The sequence below is a fragment of the Scylla paramamosain genome, chromosome 42, assembly GCF_035594125.1.
Source record: "Scylla paramamosain isolate STU-SP2022 chromosome 42, ASM3559412v1, whole genome shotgun sequence".
Lineage (NCBI taxonomy): Eukaryota > Metazoa > Arthropoda > Malacostraca > Decapoda > Portunidae > Scylla > Scylla paramamosain.
In genome coordinates, this window is record NC_087192.1 from 870001 (window position 1) to 892500 (window position 22500).

General features: G+C 42.0%; 1 protein-coding gene and 1 long non-coding RNA gene across 3 annotated transcripts in view; one reads left to right on the top strand and one right to left on the bottom strand.

The window, feature by feature from the left end:
* Positions 1-22500, bottom strand: part of LOC135093212 (multiple epidermal growth factor-like domains protein 6) — a 48639-nt gene that overhangs the window by 23599 nt on the left and 2540 nt on the right. For both annotated transcript variants that reach the window (XM_063992197.1, XM_063992196.1), the window contains exons 2-7: positions 6992-7114; positions 5263-5379; positions 4288-4393; positions 3189-3466; positions 2123-2253; positions 609-729 (exon numbers count right to left, since the gene is read on the bottom strand). In XM_063992197.1, the coding sequence (XP_063848267.1) occupies positions 609-729; positions 2123-2253; positions 3189-3466; positions 4288-4393; positions 5263-5379; positions 6992-7114 (876 nt within the window). The remainder of the gene's footprint in view (positions 1-608; positions 730-2122; positions 2254-3188; positions 3467-4287; positions 4394-5262; positions 5380-6991; positions 7115-22500) is intronic.
* Positions 13241-22500, top strand: part of LOC135093216 (uncharacterized) — a 53070-nt gene continuing 43810 nt past the window's right edge. Inside the window, exons 1-2 of the long non-coding RNA XR_010263259.1 lie at positions 13241-14077; positions 18051-18117. This is a non-coding gene — a long non-coding RNA (uncharacterized LOC135093216). The remainder of the gene's footprint in view (positions 14078-18050; positions 18118-22500) is intronic.

The window sequence follows — 22500 nt, forward strand, 5'->3', positions numbered from 1 at the left end:
AATGATCAAAAGCCTGTTAAACCATCACTAAACACACTACTGGAAATTCCTATAACTTTCATTAGACACTGTTAAGATATCAGTGGAATCATGAAAACACACTTCAGGAAACTCCATTAGCTTCCACTACAATCTCTTGAACTCTTACCAGAATCATGAAGACACCAATCACTAAATTCTATTAGATTGTCACTAGAATCATGAAAATGCTCTTGGGAACTTAAATAATCTCCACTAGAGTCTGTTAAACAACTATTAGGATCATGAAAACACCCTTGAAAACGCCAATAACATACACTGCATCCTCGTAAACTAGAATTACAAAAACACTCTTGAAAACCTCAGTAACTTTTAGAGCCTGTTAAAATACCGCTAAAATCATGAAAACCATCCTGAAAACGCCAATGACCTTCACTAGAACCCCTTAAACCGACCCTAAAACCATGAAAACATCCCTGAAAACCCCAATAACCACAAGATCCTGTTAAACTATCCCTGAAAACTGCTCAACTACTATTATATAACCTCACGAAAACCTCAGCCAGTGCCTCTCATAACCAGTGGAAACAAGACGACTAAGAGTTTGAGAATGCGAGCCTGAGTCTTACCAATGCAGTGCCCGTCTTGGTTGAGTGTGTATCCAGCGTGGCAGGTGCACGTGAACCCTCCTGGCCAGTTGTTGCACCCTTGTTGGCAGGGCCTTACCCGCGTCTGGCACTCGTCCACGTCCTGCAGGCGGAGGAGGACAGGGAGAAGGAAGAGGAGGAGGTAGAAGAAAGAGGAGGAGAGACAGGAAGAGCAGGAAAAGGAGGAGGAGAAGTAGGAAGAGCAGGAAAAGAAGGAGGAGAGATAGAAGAAGGAGAAGGAAGGAGAAGAAGTAGGAATAGAAGGAGGAGGAAGAGGAAGAGGTGGAAGGAAAGGGAGAGGGGAACAGACAGGAGGTGATGAGTTATGAAAGGTATGGAAAAAGAGGAGGAGGAAGAAGAAAAAGAAAAAAAAAGAAGAGGAAGAAGAAGAAGAAGGAGGAGGAGGAGAAGAAGAAGAAGAATAAGAAGAATAAGAGGACGAGAAACGGAAGAAAATAATAATGAAAGAAGAGTATGGAAGATAAGGAGCAGAAGTGACAAATAATAAAGAACAGAGATGAAAAATGAAAACAAATTGGAAGAGGATTAAGATTTGAAAGTGGAGAGAAAGAAAACGGAGGAGGAAGAAGAGGAGGAGGGTTGGAAATCGCCAAAGAAAAAAAAAAAAGAGGAGGAGAAGGAGGTGTGAAAACGAAGGAGGAGGAGGAGGAGGAGGAGGAGGTGTGGAAAGAGGATTAAGTTGTTATTAAAGGGAAAGAGGAGAGGAAGGAGGCGGAGGAACAGGAGGATTAAAAAAGGACAAAGAAAAAAGGAAGACGAGGAGGATGAGGAGGATGAGGAGGAGTAAAATAACATGAAAAAAGAGAAGAGGATTAGAATGTGATGACAGGGAAAGAGGAGAGGAAGAGGAAAGAGACCGAAAAGATTGCAACGGATAATGTCAGACACGAGGAGGAGAAAGAGGTTGAAAGATAAAAAGAAGAAAAGGGAATGAAGATAAAACAATACCATTAAGACACAGAACAACTTAATATTTCCCACATTCCCAAACGCTAAACAACACACTGACGCCCTTGCATAGATAGATAGATAAATAGATAGATAGATAGTATATTGACCACAGCAGGCAATACAATACCACTCGCTTCACATATCACATACTACACCTTACAAGATACATTACTTGCTAGACAGACAAATAGACAGGTGATTTATTGACATCATATACTATAGTGGGTTATAAATACTTCTTTTATGTAACAAGGGCACTGGCCAACGGCAACAAAAAGTGCTTAAAAAAATCAAAAGTTCCTCTGAGAATGCCAGAAAAGAAAGGTAAAAAAAAATATCACCCAAAATTTTAGGATTAGCGTCTTGAAACCTCCCTCCCAAAAGAGTTTAAGTCACAGGAACGAGGAAATAGATGCAGGCAGGGAGTTCCAGAGTTTACTAGTTTACATATGCCCCTACAAGCCTGCTCCTACAAGTCTTCATCCTGGCCTCCACCGTCTCCACCACTCCACTCCTTCACCCACCTCGCACGTCCTCTCGTCGGGCCTCAGTTGGTACCCTGGCCGGCAGCTACACAGGGGCCCGTCCGGGGTGTGAAGGCAAATGTGATCGCAGCCTCCGTTAGCATCCGCACAGAAGTCAGTCACTCTCCGCCCTGAGACGTGGAAAGAGAGAGAAAGAGAGAAATGTCAGTGGGTGTAGTGAAGCAGGGTTAGTTAGCATTGAATGTGGACAGAACGAGCAGGTAGGTTGGAAATTATGATTATTAGCTGAAAATGCAAGGATGTGGCCTCAATATGTGGAATAATGACCGTAGGAAGCAGTGAAAGGAAGGGAAGAGAAGTGAAGTGAAGTGATTAAAAGAATTTCTTGCGCGGGTAAGAGCCAGAGAGAGAGAGAGAGAGAGAGAGAGAGAGAGAGAGCGTCAGTGGATGTTTGTAGATAGGGTTAGTTAGCATTAAATGTGGATGAAAAGGGAGAAGATAGGGAAGATTACAATACGAACAGGTTAAATATGATGTAAATAACTTTGGATTGAAAGCCGAGAATCGAGGACAGGAGGGGCTTTAAATTTATGGACAGGGAGAAAAATGCAAGTAAATGGAGTAAATATGTGGTGGAAGGTGGTGGAAGGTGGAGCACGGCAATTAGCGTCACGCCTCCACCTGCGTCGCCGTCACTGTCACAGTAATTACAGTGATCAGCGTAATTCGGTGACAAGGAGACGCACCCACTGTATTCCTGTGTCCTTGAAGGGGAGGAGAAAAAGGAGGAGGAAGAGGAGGAGGAGGAGGAGGAGGAGGAGGAGGAAGAGTAGGTGGAGGAGGAGACGGAGGAGAAAGAAGAAGAAGGAAAAGAAAAAGAGAAAGAAAGAAAGAAAGAAAGAAGATTGAAAAAAGAATGAGAGAGAAAGAGAGAGAGAGAGAGAGAGAGAGAGAGAGAGAGAGAGAGAGAGAGAGAGAGAGAGAGAGAGAGAGAGAGAGAGAGAAGCAGAGACAGACAAGAAAACAGAAGAAAAACAAATACCACCACCACCACCACCACCACCACCACCACCACCACCACCACAACAAGACACGCCCCACTCACGGTGGCAGGTCCTCCTGTCGGCGGCCAGCTCGTAGCCGGTGTCGCACACACACTGGAAGGAGCCCCACGTGTTCTGGCAGCGGTGTTGACACGCCTCGGGGATGCGGCACTCGTCCACGTCCAAGCAGGAGGTGCCGTCGCGGCCCAGGGTCAGGCCGGGCCGGCAGGAGCAGCGCACCTCCCCGCCCACCGCTCGGCACTCGCCCTCACATCCGCCGTTGTTTTCCCGGCAGGGGTCGTAAGGGAAGCACCGGCGGCCGTCCTCCGCGAGTCTGTACCTGTGAGTGGGAGAGCCCGCGTTATCAAGGAAAGTTTTCTTCACTCACGCTGTACCAGGATTGGTTAGAGATTTCTGACTGGGACAATTTTGCATCCGGCAGTGTTCTTCAAGGATGGTCTGGGTTGTCAAGGAATCTTTTCATATGATTATCAAGGAATCTTTTCTTCACTCATAATTTGCAAGGATTGGTTTGGGAATTTCTGACCTGAGACAATTTTTGCAGCCTTCAGGGAATGGGTTGTTTGGTAATGCAGGTGTGGTGATTCGTCCATGCGTGTTGTTTGCAGATAGATGCATGATTGGCTAGTTGACTGCCTGGCTGAGTGATTGGCTGGCTAATTGGTTGATTGACATACTGACTGACTGACTGACTGATTGGGGTGGACTGACTCACTGGGTGCATAGCTTTCCGAATGACTGGCTGACTGTCTGCTTGGGTGTGCATGTGGAAGGCCGAGTGATTACCCGATGTGCTGAGTGACTGATTCAGTTTATGAAAATCCCAAGTACGTAACTGCCTTGCTGACTGACTGATTGACTGACTGTTTCATTGACTGACTAACTAACGAAATGACTACCTACCTGAGTGACTGACTGACTGACTGACTGGCTGGCTGGCTGGCTGGCTGGCTGGCTGGCTGGCTGGCTGGCTGGCTGGCTGACTGTCTGGCAAACTGACTAGCAAACAAACTAACTAGCTGACTAACTGACTGACAACTGAACTAATTAGCTGACTGATTGTCTGACTAGCTGATTGACTGCCTGCATACCTGCCTGCTTGCCTGACTGACTGACTGACCAATTGATTGACTGACTGACCCAGGGCGGCAGGAGCAGGTGACGCCCCCGACAGACTGGTGGCACTGGTGGTGGCAACCGCCGTTCTGTACGTGACACCGGGCGCGGGGCGTGGGCGGCGGCACACCTGTGAGAGAAGAGGAAGAGGAGGAGGAGGAGGAGGAGGAGGAGGAAGAAGAGAATGTAGACAGTAATTAAAATGCACAACGAGGACGGGGAAAAATATAGAGAAGGAAAAGAAAAGTAAAAGGAAGGGAGGAAAAGAAAGGGAGGAAAAGTGAAAGAGAAAAGAGACAGGAAGCAAGACGGTGGCGTAGGAAGAGACGAAGGCGGGAAAAGAAAGGAAGATGTTTATCAGATTACGTGACTAATTTTGATGTGAGGAAATTAACATAAAGAAACAACATTCCACACAAATTAGTCATTTTGAAAGCTTTATTGTTCGTAGTCTGGACCCACGTACTTACTCGTTCATCATTTTCCTTTTTTTTTTTTTTTATTGGCAAAGCTTAATCTTAATGACAGGTGTGTGTCGTCCTGTCCATATACCATTAATATTTTTCCTCGTAATGAGAAAGATAAGTGTCAAAAGTGGTTACAAGGCTTTTAAAGTGACTAATAGTAAGAAATGATAAAAAAACAGCTAATTTATGTGAATCATTTGAATATTTACTCCTTTACTGCGATTTCTAACAATTCACAACACTAACACAGATAGACAAAAAAAAAAAAAATAAATAAATAGAGCGATACATAAGAAAACAGCCATTCAATTCAACCCTCTCCTCTAACTACCATTCAGTCAGTCCCGCCCATTCCCCAGTCACTCAGTCCTTCCTTCTTTTCATTCAATCAGTCCCGCCCTTCGCCTACTCACTCAGTCTTTCCCTCTCACTCTGCCACTCAATCATTCACTCCTACCCTCTCTTACATGAAATCACTCAGTCACTCACTCTTTCCCTCTAATTCAATCAGTTCTGCCCATGCCCCACTCACAGGTGCGTCCGTCAGGCAGGAGGCGGTGTCCTGGTTGGCAGCGGCACTCGTAGGAGCCCGCCGTGTTAATGCAGACGTGGGAGCAGCCGCCGTTGTGGTCCCTGCATTCGTCCACCTCTGCAGCGACACAGGTGAGCGAGGAGCGGCAGGTGAGGTGAGGTAAGGTATTATTGTTTATGGCATCGAAAGTTTATAAGCAGTTACTAATAATGTCATAGGTGAGTAAAGGGTAAAGAACAAGATAAGCGAGGCAGGGAGGGAGGCAAGGCGGAAGAGAGAGATGGAAGAACGGGGTCAGGTGAAACAAGGGGAGAAGGAGGCGTGGTGATGGAAAGACGGTTTCGTGTGAGGTAAGGAATGTAAGGTAGGGAAGGAAGGAAGGTGTGGTGTGTGTGTGGCACGGGTTCTGCGCGTTGTTTATTTATTCTCTCTCTCTCTCTCTCTCTCTCTCTCTCTCTCTCTCTCTCTCTCTCTCTCTCTCTCTCTCTCTCTCTCTCTCGCATCGCAAATCTGCAAATCTTTCTACAATCGCAATTCCCTCTCAGCAGTCGTTTCATGTTTCACTCGTTCAGTAAACTTTCAACAGGTTATTCACTGGCACATGCAATTACCCCGTGAACGGTCTTTACTTTTGAACACATTAGTACCGTTCATATTAGCAAGTGTAAAGAAATATAAGTGAAGGGGCAAATCCTCCTGGAAAGCCGCCCCAGCCACCTGACCTCTGCCTGACCTCCAGTACAGCCGCCGTGGTGTTGTGGCATGTCAAAAGGTGATGACTGCCTGTTCGCTGCACAAAGACAGGACACTCGAGGCTGAAGACTTGCACATAAGAGTGATTCCCCCATTTGTTAGTAATAGGTTTGCAACAATAAGACTTAAGACTTCCTTGGTTATTATGAGTGACATCCCTCAATCGGCAAGCTTATGAATTAGTTGAGTGGCTGCAGTGCCCTCTGACGGTAGATTTTTTTTTTTTTCAACTAGTATAAAACCACAAGCTCCGAACCACCTTGACGATTGCAGAGCTGTTTGGCTGGCGGATTCCTGAACTACTGTAGCAATAGATAATTGGCAAAGCAGCTCTTGTGTATTCCCAAACTACTAATTAATCATGATAACGATAATTTTCATAGTAACCAGTGTGTAGTCCAAGCCATTGACGATGATAGTAATTATTCAAAATAGCTCGTGTATATTACCAACCTACTAACAATGATGATAATTACTAGCAGAGCACCACATGTATATTCTCAAGCCATTAACGATAGCAATAATTTTCAAAGTAGCCAATATATAGCGAGTCCTCGTGACGGCGCCTCTTCATCAACAGTTCCCAATACGTAGCGGACTGTATCCGGAGTGTGGCTTGCTGAGGGAACATACAGAGGGAGTGACAGTCTGAACAGAGGAATGAAAGGCGGGAACGAAGGAAAGTACCTGTGGTTTTCCTATATTAAGGTAGGGGAGAGAGAGAGAGAGAGAGAGAGAGAGAGAGAGAGAGAGAGAGAGAGAGAGAGAGAGAGAGAGAGAGAGAGAGAGAGAGAGAGAGAACAATAAGCAAGAAACAAAAAGGCAAAGAAAGGAAGCATTATGGACAAGAGGAAGAACAAAAGTGAAATGGAAGAGAAATGCAATCAATACATAATACAATACTAGTAACAGGAGGAGGAGGAGGAGGAGGAGGAGGAGGAAGAGGAAGAGGAAGAGGAGGAGGGGCAGTACTCACCCACGCAGGAGTGCTTGTCGGGCCCCAGCTTGTACCCGGCGGAGCAGCAGCACACGTAGGAGCCCAGGGTGTTGCGGCACTCGTGGTGGCAGCCTCCGTTGTCCACCGCGCACTCGTCCTTGTCTGCGGGAAGCGCGCTGGTTATTAACTTGTAGACATAAGGCAGCGTTTTTTTGTTTTTTCCTAACTCAGCACTTGTAGTCAGGTCTTACAGCGTTTTTTTTGTTTTTTTCCTAACTCAGCACTTGTAGTCAGGTTTAAGCTTTTCATTGCCATGCTAGAATCCACTAACAGTTGTAAATGAGGTTAAATTTTATGAAATAAAAAGTACACTCTTGTCAGAAAATATCCCTTCCATACTTTTATATTCCTTGCGAGGAACACTGACATTGTACCGCGACATTTCTCAGCGATGATTAAAATTTACCTCAGCACCCCGTGGCCCGTGGTAGTGTTAGCACCTAGTCAAGAAGCTCTGCCACAAGGGCTCTACGTCTCTGCGGGCTGGTCGGGCTTGCTTTTGTTAGTAACTACAACAGAACATCGATCTAAAAAAAAAAAAATAATAATAATAATAAAATAAAAAAATAAGGTTATTAGTGATTTCTGATCTAACCTACAAGGTCAAGGGTCTACAACAGTGACCTCATGTTTACGTTTGGGGCTCCCAGAGAGTCTTACAGTGATATCACAGTGATGGTCTGTGCTCGAAATTGTAGATGTGGTGGAGAAACTCGTATTTTCAATGATGTGGAGACAACTTTCGTTATCTTGGCGTTTAGATACTTTCTCCGCTGTTACGGTGTTCGCGCAAACACACACACACACACACACACACACACACACACACACACACACACACACACACACACACACATATATATATATATAATATATATATATATATATATATATATATATATATATATATATATATATATATATATATATATATATATATACTCGTATATATATATATATATATATATATATATATATATATATATATATATATATATATATATATATATATATAATATATATATATATATATATATATATATATATATATATATATATATATATATATACTCGTATATATATATATAATTGATCTTTTCCTGAGCGGTAGAGGAAATATAAATATAAACCATTCACTTTTGAACGAGGAGACATGTAGAGATACATACGCAGGATGATACATTCGGATGGATCAACATACAGATGGACAAGTGTATCATTTATACATGAATACATATTTGCACATAGACAAATATATAAATAGTCTTTACTAAGTAATGGTAGGTAAGTCATTAAGTAAAAACCTGCCCTCTTTACATGAGGCAAGAGTGTCCAGCGCGGCGTCAGGCCACGACACGTGACGCGCAGAGCAGAGCAGAGAACACACCCCGCGCTGGTGCTCCATGCCGGTAAATGTGTGTGACAGAGAGAGAGAGAGAGAGAGAGAGAGAGGAGAGAGAGAGAGAGAGAGAGAGAGAGAGAGAGATACGAACTGAAGCGTGACTATTTTTGCTTTTTGTAGAGAACGTAATACCGAGGTGTCAACATTGAAGTACGAAAAATGAAGAGTAAGAAAGAAAAAAAAAAAGTTTCATGATTTCCCGCATACAGCCAGCTGCTTTTATGTCTTGCTACAATTATAAATGAGTACTTGTGTGTGTGTGTGTGTGTGTGTGTGTGGATGGATAGGTGCCTCATATCATAACTTTTACTTTTCTTTTCAATCTTTTTTTTTTCCCCCGTTCCTGTCAACAATACTCATTTCTTCATGTATTCAGTTTTTTTCTTTTCTTTTTCTTTTTGTCTTGTGTTTGTTTATTCAGCAAGAGGAGTAACAGTCAGAGTACAATTTCTAAAAAGCGACGGTGGTGAAGATATTTTTGTGTAGCTCCACTGTGGGGCTTGAGAGAGAGAGAGAGAGGAGAGAGAGAGAGAGAGAGAGAGAGAGAGAGAGAGAGAGAGAGAGAGAGAGAGAGAAGCATCATATTACGTCCGGTTTGTCATACACTGTTGATTATCCTTTTATTTCCTTCTTCCCTCCTTCCTTCCTTCCTTCCTTCCTTCCTTCCTTTATCCTTCCTTTTTATTTTCTTTCTTTTTTCTTTCTTACATCACTTTATTTCCATCACGTTGTTTCTTATCTTAATAATTATAGCTTGTCTTGTTGCTCTCTCTCTCTCTCTCTCTCTCTCTCTCTCTCCTCTCTCTCTCTCTCTCTCTCTCTCTCTCTCTCTCTCTCTCTATTTTTGTTTGTTTCTTGATATGATCTTGCATCCTCCTCCTCCTCCTCCTCCTCCTCCTCCTCCTCCTCCTCCTCCTCCTCCTCCTCCTCCTCTTCCTCCTCCTCTTTCTCCTCCTCTTCGTCCTTGTCTTCTGTCACTAAGGAGGTGTGAAGAGACAGATAAACAGGAAGAGAAGGATTTGAAGGAGAGGAGAAGGAGGAAGAAAAATAACTAGAATAAGAGGAGGAGGAGGAGGAGAGAAGGAACAAGGGCTAATTATTTAAAGCAGTGAACGCAGCTTCTTGCATAATGAAGTACAGTAGGTTACACTTAACAGACGTGAATGCATGAATAACTTAATGAAAAAAATATACATAGATAAATAAACATATAGATTGATAAGTGAATGAATGAATGAACAGATCCAGTGTCTAGTGAAAGAAAATGATAATAATGAAGGTGTTGTTAAGATGAATAAGCGAATGAATGAATTAGTAGAGATGGAAAAAAAAGAATAACTTAAAAAAAAAGAGGAAATAGAAGTAAGTGAATAAATTGATAAATAAATGTAGGGATGCAATGTCGACAAAATAATAATGAAAAAGGTGTAGTTAAGATAGATAAGAGAATGAATAGATTAGTAAATAGAGATGAAAAAATAAATAACTAAGTGAAATCAATGTAGATACGATAAATATACGGTAAATTAATAAAAAAAAAGAATAATGAATAAATAAAAAAATGAAGAAATGAATAATAATAATAAAAAACTAACGAAGGAACTGGAAAAAATAAACAAATAAACAAACGAACAAACAAACAAACAAACAATGAAGTAAGCAAAAGAACAAAGTAAAATTAAACAACAAACAAACAACAAAAAAAAAAAAAAAACGTGTGTGTGTGTGTGTGTGTGTGTGTGTGTGTGTGTGTGTGTGTACGTACAAGCATGGGTCTGTCCTTCTTCACAACATCCTTCCCCCCCTCCCCCATCACTCCCTCTCTCCTATCTCCCCTCACTCTCCCCATCACCTCTCTCTCTCTCTCTCTCTCTCTCCCTCCCTCTCCCTCTCTCTCCCTCTCCTCTTCATAAGCGTAATGTATCAATAAAGAGTTTATCGTTCTATTTAGACATTTATTTCATTATTTATTTTATTATTTAGGTGCAAATGACCTAGTTAAAGGAAGAGGACAAGGAAGAGGAGGAAGAGGAAGAGGAGGAGCGAGAGGAGAGGGATAGGGAAGAGGAGGGGAAGAGGAAATAAATGACGTAAAGATGAGGTGTTAGATGAACAGGAGGAAAATATAGAGGAAGAAGAGGAGGAGGAAGAGGAAGAATGTAGGAAGAGAAAATAGAACCAAAACAAAATAAATAAGAAAGAAAACAGTAAGAAAACAGAAAATGAAAGACAAGAACGAGGAAGAGGAGGAGGAAGAGGAGGAGGAGGAGATGATGGTGATGATAAAGGAGGAATAGATGGAAGAGATGTGGAGAAACAGAAGAAGCAAAACAAGGAAGAGACACAAGGAGGAGGAGGAGGAGGAGGAGGAGGAGGAGAGAATGAAGAAAGAAGATGCAGAATAGAAAGAGATGGAAGATAGACAGAGAAAGATAACAAGAAGCTAAATAACTAAAAGAGAGGAGGAGGAGGAGGAGGAGAAGAAGCAAAAGATGTAGAATGTAGAAGGAGGAGGAGGAGGAGAAGTAGTAGTAGTAGTAGTAATAGTAGTAGTAGTAGTAGTAGGAGGAGGAGGAGGAGGAGGAGGAGGAGGAGGAGGAGGAGGAGGAGGAGGAGGAGGAGGAGGAGGAAAAGAAGGCAGAGAGGTTGAGAAGAAGAAGATATATGATAGGGTAGGATCACTTAAAAGGGCCGCAGGGTTCAACAAAAGAGGCATGAAAATCAGGTTTCTCTAGTCAGCGAAAACGTTAAAACACACACGAATGATTGCACACTAAGCACATTCAGACTTACGTAGAAGAGATCGGCAAAAGCTGGTTCACAGAAAGAGCTTGGGATGAGTGGAATGAACTTCGGACTTCTACATTGCAATCCGGCTACTTTCAAGAGGCCTTAGTTGAAAATACACGGATTTTTAAATGGTGTTTTTTTTTTTGTTTTTTTTTTACGTTTCTAGTGACACATTTACAATATTCCTACATTATTAACAGGATAAATACTTTTGAGAATCTTGCTAATAACTTCTGTGGCTTTTGAAAACAGTTGTGGCGATAGAGCAAAGCGTCTCAGAATACGGACTTGTTTAATAAGCTACACAAGTATTCAAAATTGCTTTCACGTTTATAGTGACGGATTAACAACATTTTTACATTATTAACGGAAGCAGCACTCTAGGAAACCCGGTTAATGATCTTTGTGGCCTTTGAAAATAGTCATGCTGAGAGATCGGAGCCTTTTCAATAAGCTACACGGGTTTTCAAGAACTTTTTTACGATTATAATAACAGATTAACAATATTTCTACATTATTGACAGAAGAAACACCCTTGAGAACCCAGCTAATCGTCTCTGTGGCCTTTGAAAACTGTCGTGGTGGGAGAGAAAAACGTTAGCGAGACGGTGGTAAGTGGTCAGACATTAGGCAGCTTGAAGAGGAGCCTGGAGGAGCTTGCGGCTGATGACGGCAGATGGCAAATGTGAAGTGGTCAGGAGCCGCCTTGTGTGGGTCAGCTGGTCCTTTGCTTCCCCCTTGTTCTATTTTGCTCTGGTGGGCCAAGGAGTTAAAGAAAGGAGGAAGAGTAAGGGAGATAGGAGGAGGAGGAGGAGGAGGAGGAGGAGGAGGAGGAGGGGGAGGAGATGGTGGTGGTAGTGGTGAAAGGGGGGGCGGAAGATGAAGAACAAGAACAAGAGGGAACAAGAAGAGGAGGAGGAGAAGAAGCAGAAAAAGAGGAAGAAGAAGAAGAAGAAGAAGGAGAAGAAGAAGGAGAAGAAGAAGAAGAAGAAGAAGAAGAAGAAGAAGAAGAGTTAGAGGAGAAGAAGGAGGAAGAACAAGAACAAGATCAAGAAAACGAAGAAGCAAAAAAAAAAAAAAACAAAGAGAAGGAGGAGGATAAAAGAATAAGGAGAAGAAGAAAAAAGAAAAAAAGAGGTCGTGGAGAAGAAACAGAATAAGAAACATAAAAAGTGAAAAAAAAACAGGACAACAAAGAAGAGGAGGAGGAGGAGGAGATAAAAAAGTTGGAAAAGCAACAAAACAAATAAGAAGAAAGGAGGAGAAAGGAGAAGCATCAGCAGGAGGGGCAGGATACTTAAATGGTGAGGGAGAGAATGCAGGAGGAGGAGCGGGAGGAGGAGGAAGAGGAGGAGGAGTAAGAGGAAGAGGAGGAGCAGCAGGAGGAGGAGAAGGAGGGGGGAGCTAAATCCATGTTACACTTCAGCCACGGTAACGTTAGACAGGAAAGTCCCTCAAATCCTTCTTCTGTTTTGGTCTAATTCCGGGTAGAGTTCTCGATTTTTGCTTCTCTCTCTCTCTCTCTCTCTCTCTCTCTCTCTCTCCCTCTCTCTCTGCTATATGATCATTCCTTCCTTCATTCTTCACTCTCTTCGTTTGTCTCCTATAATGTTGTTCTTGTTGTTGTTGTTGTTGGTGGTGGTGGTGGTGGTGGTGGTGCATTGCATTATATTCCTTTCCTTTCTTGTATGTTGTCACGTTATCCACAAAATCTCTCTCTCTCTCTCTCTCTCTCTCTCTCTCTCTCTCTGGATTTATGTTCCCAGCCTCAAGAGTAAGTAAAGTGGGGCAGGCACGTGGACGCAAGATTATCGAGGTAACTAACAATACTAAACAGGACACACACACACACACACACACACACACACACACACACTACCCAGAACCTCCTATCTAAATGCAGCCGTGTAGACGCGTGTACTTTAACAGCCGTACAGCTAACACTCCTGTAAGGCTTCGTGTTCAGTGCATTGAGCAAACGAAACTGAAAATAGACCTTATGCTTCTTCTGGTGAGTCACGCTTCGACACACGCACACACACACACAGGGAAACCTAATCTGACGTGAAGAGAACACAACAAACCACTTAGGAAAGGAAGAGAAGGTAAGAATGTGCAGGAATAGTTTCTTAAAAGAGCAATAGACGAGTGTAAGTGCATTGTCAGTGGAAGTGAGGAGTGTTTGCTAAAGTTACGCAGATTTGAAGAGTTAAAATCACTTTATTGCTAGGCACATCTGTACGTAACCACAGACCACTCTGAGACATTCCTTCATTCATTTCTTTTTTTTTGTTTCGTAACCATCTCTTATCGTTATACTAGCTAGAAATCAGAACATTTACGCCATTGACCTCTTAAAGAGATATTGTGCATTGCTTTGAGTGTTGTGTCTCAGTGAAAGGGTTTATGGGCTGAAAACACGAGCTTAACTCAATCCTGTTAAAGTGACAAGTAAGTTAAGAAACACACACACACACACACACACACACACACACAGAAGATATACAGTAGATACGGAAACCCGACCAGACCAGACGAGTGTAGCTTAGTTCCTGTATGCCACCCCCTCACTCACACACACACACACACACACACAAAGCCATTAAACGGAGTGACCTGTATATTTAGGAATTCACAAACCCATGGATGGCAACACTGAGCCAGTTCATATTCTCGCACAAACAGTTCGAAGCCTCATGAAGGAATGCAGCGAACCACCGGGTGCGTGCGGCGGCTGGCGGCAGGCGAGGGCAGGACGGAGAGACAGGACACACTTGAGCGCACAGATTAGAGTAGCAGCGGTAACCCAACACCTCGCCGACCACCACCACCACCACCAGTGAGGAAAGGGAAGCACCCGCAACGTTTGTTCTGTGAGTCACACAAAGCTGCGTTAAGGTTTTACACTTCAGACGACAGATCGCGCGTGCGTTTCAGTGTGTGGGTGTTGCGTGGGTTGTGTGCTGACCGTGACGTGTTTGTGTGTGTCTGTGTGTGTCAGCGTAACCGAAACAAGGCTGCTGCTGTTGGGGCTTGCTGGTCTTGCTGTCTTCCTTGCTCTCATTGTTTGCCTTAGTACTTCAGGTGAGCTCCCCGAGGCGTGTAGAGTAAGTAACAGGACTCGCGCAAGGCCCTGGAGTGTGCTGTGTGGCCTCACCAATGAGTAAGGTTGTTATATAAGAGCGCAGCACAAACTTATTGATTGACTCACAATACGCCTGTCACATCGCAAATTTATGGTAAACCGCGTCTTATTTTTGCCAAACGATTAATTTCTTTATTCTCTCCGAGGTAGATCAGTGCGTTTTGAATCAATTATATAACTATTCCTTGGAAAAAAAAAAAAAAGCTGTTTGTATCTCTGTAGGTGAGGAATGCATCTTCACTCAACAAGCCACTTACTGCATGACGGTCATTCACCCACATATCCTGGCCTCCTAACTAATACATACAGTCTCAACCCCCACCTAACAATTCCATCACTTAAGTTTCTCAACGACAAACAGTTAAGCCCATTTTTAATCAAACCAAAAGCTCCCACAGACGCCAAGATCAGTGCGACGGAGATGAGCACTGAGGCCATGCGCAGCTAATAGCCTGGAATCAGAAATGCTTTGCTGTCTCACCACTACTGTTTTCAAAGCGAGGATGACTGACCGCGTTTTCAAGTGTTTCTCCTCTTAATAAATACAGAAGTCTTGTAAAAATCCTTAAACCCATGTAACTTCAACTAAAGATTTTTAAAGTAATGGAAATGCGGCGCTGAAGTGTTTAAAAAATGGTCCTATAATGTGTGCCTCCAGCTTCACCTTTTACCTGCCTATGAGATGTAATGTATGCCTCCAGCTTCACCTTTACCTGCCTATGAGCTGCCTTGCCACTTGCCTCGCCTTAGGACGTGGTTCGCTGAATTACTAGTGGTTAGTTTTATGAATCACCTCTCTATTTTTCAGCTTAGTTTGTTAGTCTGCCTACCTGATGCTTTCCCACGAGTTCATTAAACCTATATTGCGTATTAGAGGTTTTAGATGTTATGTGATTTGATGAACTGCTAGCAATGAATAACTACTGTACTTTTCAAGCTCAGTTTATCAGTCTGTTCACCTGATGCCCCACTGAGATATTTAAACCTACCACGTACTTGAGTTTTCAGGTGTACGAGTATAATGACTTGTATCCCTTGTTTAAGAGAACATTTCCTTTCATAAAAAAAAAAGGGTTATAAAGAAAAATGAGGTAAAAATTATAGTGTAACGTTACTTCTTTTCTGCTCTTTCTCTTTCCCAATCTACAACTTGCCCGTGACCGTAAGAGCCATTGGTGCTGAACTGCAAGAGAACCGAAAAGGAAAGCGTGATATGTGACGAAAAAATAATAAGTAGTTTGTCAGGTTTGGCTTCAGATCTCGCCTGTGTTCCTTGAAGCTCGGATTTCTATTGGTGAAGTGTGTGTGTGTGTGTGTGTGTGTGTGTGTGTGTGTGTGTGGTGAGTCACGGCAATAAGTGGGATGTCCATGGGGAATGAGCGGCACCATTGGAGTGACGGGGTGTCATGATACGCCTACACACTCCACGCATCCTCCTCCTCCTCCTCCTCCTCCTCCTCCTCCTCTTCCTGCTTCTTTATTTTTTCTTTTTTTTCGTTCTTTTTTTCGTTTTTATTTTTTCTTTTCTTTTTTTAAGTTTTTCTTTTTACTGCTTGTTTTGCTTTTATTTTTTCTTCTTATATCTCCTCCTCCTCCTCCTCCTCACCACCACCAGCACCACCACCACATTCGCGTTCCTCCTCCTCCTGATCCTCCTCTTCTTGTATTAACTTAACAAATAACCCTTTTGACACCTACACATGCACTCCACACCTGTCTCTTAATGTCTCTCTCTCAGCTAATATATAACCTACTACTACTAATCTAACCTGACTTGACATAACCTGACCTGACCTAACCTGACCTGACCTAACCTGACCTGACCTAACCTGACCTGACCTAACCTGACCTGACCTAACCTAACCTAACCTAACCTAACCTAACTTAACCTGACTTGACATAACCTAACCTAACCTGACCTGACCTGACCTAACCTAACCTAACCTAACCTGACCTGACCTGACCTGACCTAACCTAACCAAACCTTACCTAAACTGACATAACCTAACTTACCCTCATTCTGAACTAACTCACCTGACCTCACCTAACCTCATTCTGGCTTAACCTAACCTAACCTCATTCTGACCTGACCTAACTTAAACCAACCTAACTTAAATAATCTAACCTAACTTCATCTACCTAACCTAATCTAACCTGACCTGACCCAACCTCACCTAACCTAACCTGACGTGAACTAACCTAGCCTGGCCTGACCTAACCTAATCTACTTAATTAATGTTGTGCGTTTCTTTTAGGATAAATACGACAATTTTTTGGTGATAACCTTTAACATAATTGGAGTTTTGAGACTATTATTATTCATTTGAGTTATTTTATATGCATTTTAGCTGTTTATTTATCAGTTTAATTTGTTTATCTATTTATTTTATTTGTCTACTTACGTTTTCTTCTTTTTTTTTTTCAGTACATATTTTCTATTAATCGCCTTTGAGTGGTCGTAGTTATAGACATAAATTCAGATCCATTACTGTACAGATGCAAGATACGTGGATAAGACAGGCAAATAAACAGACACCCGTAACTCAGAGCAATTTACGAGTATATTTAATCAAGCTTGCCATAATGTGCTCTGTGTTATGTAGGCTTGTGTTAAAGAAAATAGTTGTTGAGTTACTGCCACACACACACACACACACACACACACACACACACACACACACACACACACACACATTATCTCCCGGTCAGAATAACAAATGAGGTGCCAGGACTCTCTCTCTCTCTCTCTCTCTCTCTCTCTCTCTCTTTCTCTCTTTCTCTCTCTCTCTCTGAATCTTTGGGTGTTTGCTTTGCTTGACTCTCGCCTTGGACACAATTACTTTCTCCCTCCTTCAAGGCACACGCTCACCACCACCACCACCACCACCACCACCACCACCGAAGCTGTCACCGTGCTGCTCGTATAACATTAGTCGTGGTGGTAGTAGTAGTAGTAGTAGTAGTAGTAGTAGTGGTAGTAGTTTCTAAAGAGTGGCGAATAGTAGGTTTCTTTTTGCCAATTAATGTCTTGCACTTCTGGTCTCTCCCGTCAATTTTTTTTTTTCTCAAATGTAAAAAAGAAATAGACGTAACATTAGGTGAGTCAGAATTGCTCCATTGTAGTGAAGTTTTGATTATTGTTGGCTGTACTGATATTTATTTTATTTTGTTTATTTATTTATTTATTATTATCTTATAAATGTCTTTTACTGGGTTTTAGTGTTTGATGTGTTTGTATTGTTTTGTTATTACTTACATTTCTTTTTTTATTAATTCATTTTTACTTCATTTTTTTTACTTTTCAGAATTATTTATTTATTTATTTTTTTTTTTTTACTTTTGAGAATACGAGTCAGTCATTTTCGTTATCAGATTTCATCACACGGTCACCCAGGATCGCATTTCATTGTTATAGTAATTTTTTTTTTTTCTCTATTTGCTAAGTTTTATTCACATTTTTAGCGTTTTTTTTTGTTTCACTTTTCAAAATGCTAACCTGTATATGAGTGTTTTCTTTTTTTTTTTTTTTTATCATCAGTCTTCATCACACGTCCAGACAGAATCTCTCTTAATGTTTTATTCGCGAGTTATCGATTTTTATTTTATTTATTTATTTATTTTATCTTATTATTTATTTATTTTTCATTATTTCCATTTATTTATTTATTTATTATTTTTATTTATTGATTTTTTTTTTTCAGAAAGTGGCGCCGTACGGTCCCGTGATTGCAGTGCCCAAAAAATGGCTTTCACCCAATCAGCTTCTTGGTGAGTGTGAATAATTGACTGTGATTTCCTTTCTTTTCTGCTTTATTTCCGTTATTGTGCACTGCCCTGTGTCTCTCTTACTCTGTGTTGTCTCCCAAATCATCATTTTCAATATCATTACTACCACCACCATCACTACTACTGCCACCACCACCACCGTCATTACTACTACTACTACTACTACTACTACTACTACTACTACTACTACTACTACTACTACTACTCCACCTCGAAACAAATAGCAGCACCAGAAGCAATTGCATGAAGTCTTTATAAGGATCTATAAGAAAGTTAGCCATGGAAAAGAATATATTTTGCAATTTCTTCCCAGTTCAAAGATTGGATGTGGCAGCAGAACAAGTAAAGATGTCTCAGAGTGATTGGTAATTAGAGAAAGGTGTACCAAGTGTCAGCCAAAGCATTAAATTGTGTAATCTTTGCCCAAGTGAGAATATAAAAAATGTTACGAAAATCTTAGGGTAGAACTCACACGAATGATTATAAAGTACACAAATTCAGATTTATAAAGGATGAGTGGAACAAGTTTAGCAAGATCGTGGTAACTGCGCAGACATTGGACGTGGTAACTGCGCAGACATTGGACAGTTTCAAGAGGAGTTTCAAGGCGAGTGTGACGTGTTCAGGAGCCGCCTTGTGTGGGTCAGCTGCTTGGCCCTTTGCTGCCTCCTCATTATCTTGCGTGCTGGTGTTTCTATTTACGTAAAGCTTCACTAATATCATTCTTGTCTTGTATCTTGTCCCCCAAATCATCATGTTTTGAATGTTCCTTGCATCCCTCTAGCAGTACCTTTATTAATTTGTTTATTTATCATTTCTTTATACACAGCAAAGACAAGGTGGTAAAAACAATGTAATATAAGCGCTTAAGAACATAAGAAAGAAGGAGACTGCAAAAGGCTGGCTGGCGTACACTGGGCAGCTCCTGTACTAGTCATGAATGTCCCCCACTCTTCTCTTGCCAACTTTCTTATTACCACCTGTCTGCCCCACTCGTATGATCACCTAACCTTCTCTTGAATCGTATCATCCTCTAACCTTCTCTTGTAATCACTGTGTGTTGGCGCCCGACCACGTGACTGCCAAGCCCATTACTCTGTTTGTGAACCTGTTCTTATTGCAGCAATCTCTTTCATAAACCTAAACTTATCTAGCTTATATAGAAAGCAGTACATGAGAGTATAGGAATTTGCATAAAAATAGTAAGAAATCGTAAGAGTGGAAGAATTAGCAGAACGTGTTTCGCTGCCAGTCTTATCGTTGGTGGTGACAGCTTGTATTCTGACACGCTTTGTTCTCTCGTTACGAATGTTTTCAGAAGCCACAAGATAATAAGCCGGGTCTTCATGAGTGTTTTTCCATTGCTGATGCAAAATTCTCGTTAAACTATCATTAGTCACGAAAACGCTCTTAAAAACCCCAGCAATCTCCATCGGAACACGTTAAACTGTCTCTAGGATCCCAAAAAATATTCCTGAAAATTCCAGGAACTTCTACTAAAGTTTGTCACACATCCTGAAAACACCAATATCTTCCACTGCATCCTATATAATTACAACTAGTTATGAAAACATCTTTATAGACTCTAATCGCTTCACTAGAGCCAGTCAACTGTTTAATTACGACTAGTTATGCAACATCCTTATGAACCAATCGCTTCACCAGAGCCTTTTAAACTCTCACTAGAATCATGAAACGCCCCCTAAGTTAAAAACCCAAGATAATATTCACTAAAACATATTAAACTATCATTAGAACCATGGAAACATCCTTATAACCTCCAATAACATTCATTAGAACCATGAAACACTCGTGAAAAAGCCAATCACTTCCACTAACACTACGTAGAACCTGCTAAACTGTTACTGGAATCATGTGAACTTCCCTGCAAGCTCCAGTCACCTCCTCCACCAAAGCCTGTTAAGCCATCACTAAAAATCATGAAAACATCCCTACAAACCCCAATCACTTCGACTTTCGACTAAAACCTGTTGAACCATGACGAAAACCATATAAAATCACCCTTGAAAACCCCAATTACACTTCCACTGCAGCTTGTCAAACTCACTAGAATCATGAAAACGCTCCCGAATATACCAGTCACTTCCATTAGACCGTGCTGAAGTACCACCAGTTGTCATGGAATCCCTCTGTAAACCCCCGTCACTTCCACTAGAGCCTGTTAAGAGTAATCGAGGGTAGGACGCAGGAACGCTTGAGAAAGAATGCGGTTTGAGGATGTTTTCAGGAGGGCGTGTTGGGAAAAGTGGAGCGAGGGAGAGGAAAGAGAGAGAGAGAGAGAGAGAGAGAGGGGTACTGTGAGTGGCTGGGAGGCGTGTTGTGCTTTGGTGTGTGTGTGTGTGTGTGTGTGTATTTTTCTTTGCCTCACCGTACTTTTAGGTTTTACTGTGCTGCCCTCTGTATAAATAAGAGGGAGGAGAGAGAGAGAGAGAGAGAGAGAGAGAGAGAGAGAGGAGAGAGAGAGAGAGAGAGAGAGAGAGAGAGAGAGAGAGAGAGAGAGAGAGAGAGAGAGAGAGAGAGAACGTAAAATCAATGATATACGACGCCCCAAAAGACGCCTCCCTAACGAGCTGTGACGGCCCGGAGTCCACGCAGGCGACCCATACCTTGCCCACCTGTAATTCATACCCTATACACAGATGTGCCCCGTGCTGCATCCAGGTAGCCCTCGAATCTTGCCCTGCCTGTCTGAGATATCTTTACCCATATCGCGCTGTGATATAGTTAGACTTCAGATTTTGCCGTATTTCAGATGATTGTAACTATGTAGAGGTGTTCTGTAGTTAGTTAGTCCTCGAATCTTGAAGTACCTCATTTTTTTTTACGCCTGTATAGCTCGTACGTCTTATGTTTTAGTCGTAGGTTAGTATATCGTGGTCTGTGTAGGTCGTAGATTAATTCAAGTCGTGTAATAAGTGTTTTGTGTTCTCTAAAAGTCATACAATTAAGTTTAAGTCGTGCCTTGAATAAATTATGTTCTGTAAAAGTCGTACATAAATTTTCAGGTACCTTGAATATTTCGTGCCCTGTAAAAGTCATACATCAACTAGTTGCACCAGCTCCTGAAAAGTGGGTGGGGTCCTGCAGTAGACTCCATAGAAGCCGTTTCTATCAACTGTCATCTCTGCCTCCATAAGGATCTTGTGTTCTCCTCGTAGCGGCCTCTCCAGCAGTAGTTGCCGTACCCATACTGTCCATCTCCTCTTTCGTCTTGCTGGCCTAACTGGGCAGTCTTCCGGTTCCGATTTGCCCAATAATAAGAGAACAGCGGTGATGATGACATCCTTGTGATCCATTTTGTTTTGGTGCGTGTGCGGGACTGATGACTGACGGGCTGACGTCAGACCATCGCCCTGTGATGGAGCACATCTCCGAAGCGGACGGCCGTCATGTTTGTGACGTCACGACGGGGACGGGAATGACGGTGACTGGCAAATGTGAACCGCGCCTTAGAGGAAACGACTAAGAGGGGCGATTTAAAACTGAGAGTAGGCGACAAAGAGGAAGTGACTCGTGAAACAGCGAGTGTTTGGCTCCATGAGACCCACAGCCGAGAAAGACTGGCTGATCTGAAATAATGCTTGCGTTTTCTACTTATTGCTAATACTTGGAAACCCTAATTAACACAATAAATTTTTCATCCTGCCATCTTTTACATTTAAAAGACGCTAAGAAAAGTTATGCGCGGTTTTCCGAGGTGTTTTCATGATTATAATGATAGTTTGACAAGGATTCTTCATCGTCAGTGGTGCACAACATCCACGAAAACCTGACGTGAGAGGAACGTACCGAGAGGACTGCGAACCTCCTCCCTCTGTACCCCTACCGAGAAGCAAAGGACAGTCTTCTTAAACGTTTCAATGCCTTCGTATCGACGTCTCTCAACAAGCTCTAGTGGAAGTTATCAAGGTTTTTCAAGGGTTTGGATGAATCTAGGGATGATTTAATGAGGGTTTCAGTGTGTGTTTGTGTGGGTGTGTGTGTGTATTTGTGGGTGTTTTTCTTTTCTTTTTCCTTTTAAATCAGTTCTTTAATTTTCTTTTTTCATTTTTATCATATTAGTACTATTTCTTTGACTATCACATACTTCTACGGCGAATGATTTCCGTGGCTTGCGAAGTCTTAATGAAAGCCTGGAATGTTTCAAAATACATGGTTAGGTGTTGTTCTGTCTTTCCTGCCTTCGCTTCCCTCACGCTGCCAGACAAATTTTTTTCCCCATAATCATGTACAACCTTTCAGACACATATTTGATTTTGTTTATCTATCTTTTTTTTTTTGCAAGTTTTTTATTTTGTTTTATTTATCTATTCATCTTTCTTAATGTCTAACCTAACCTAACCA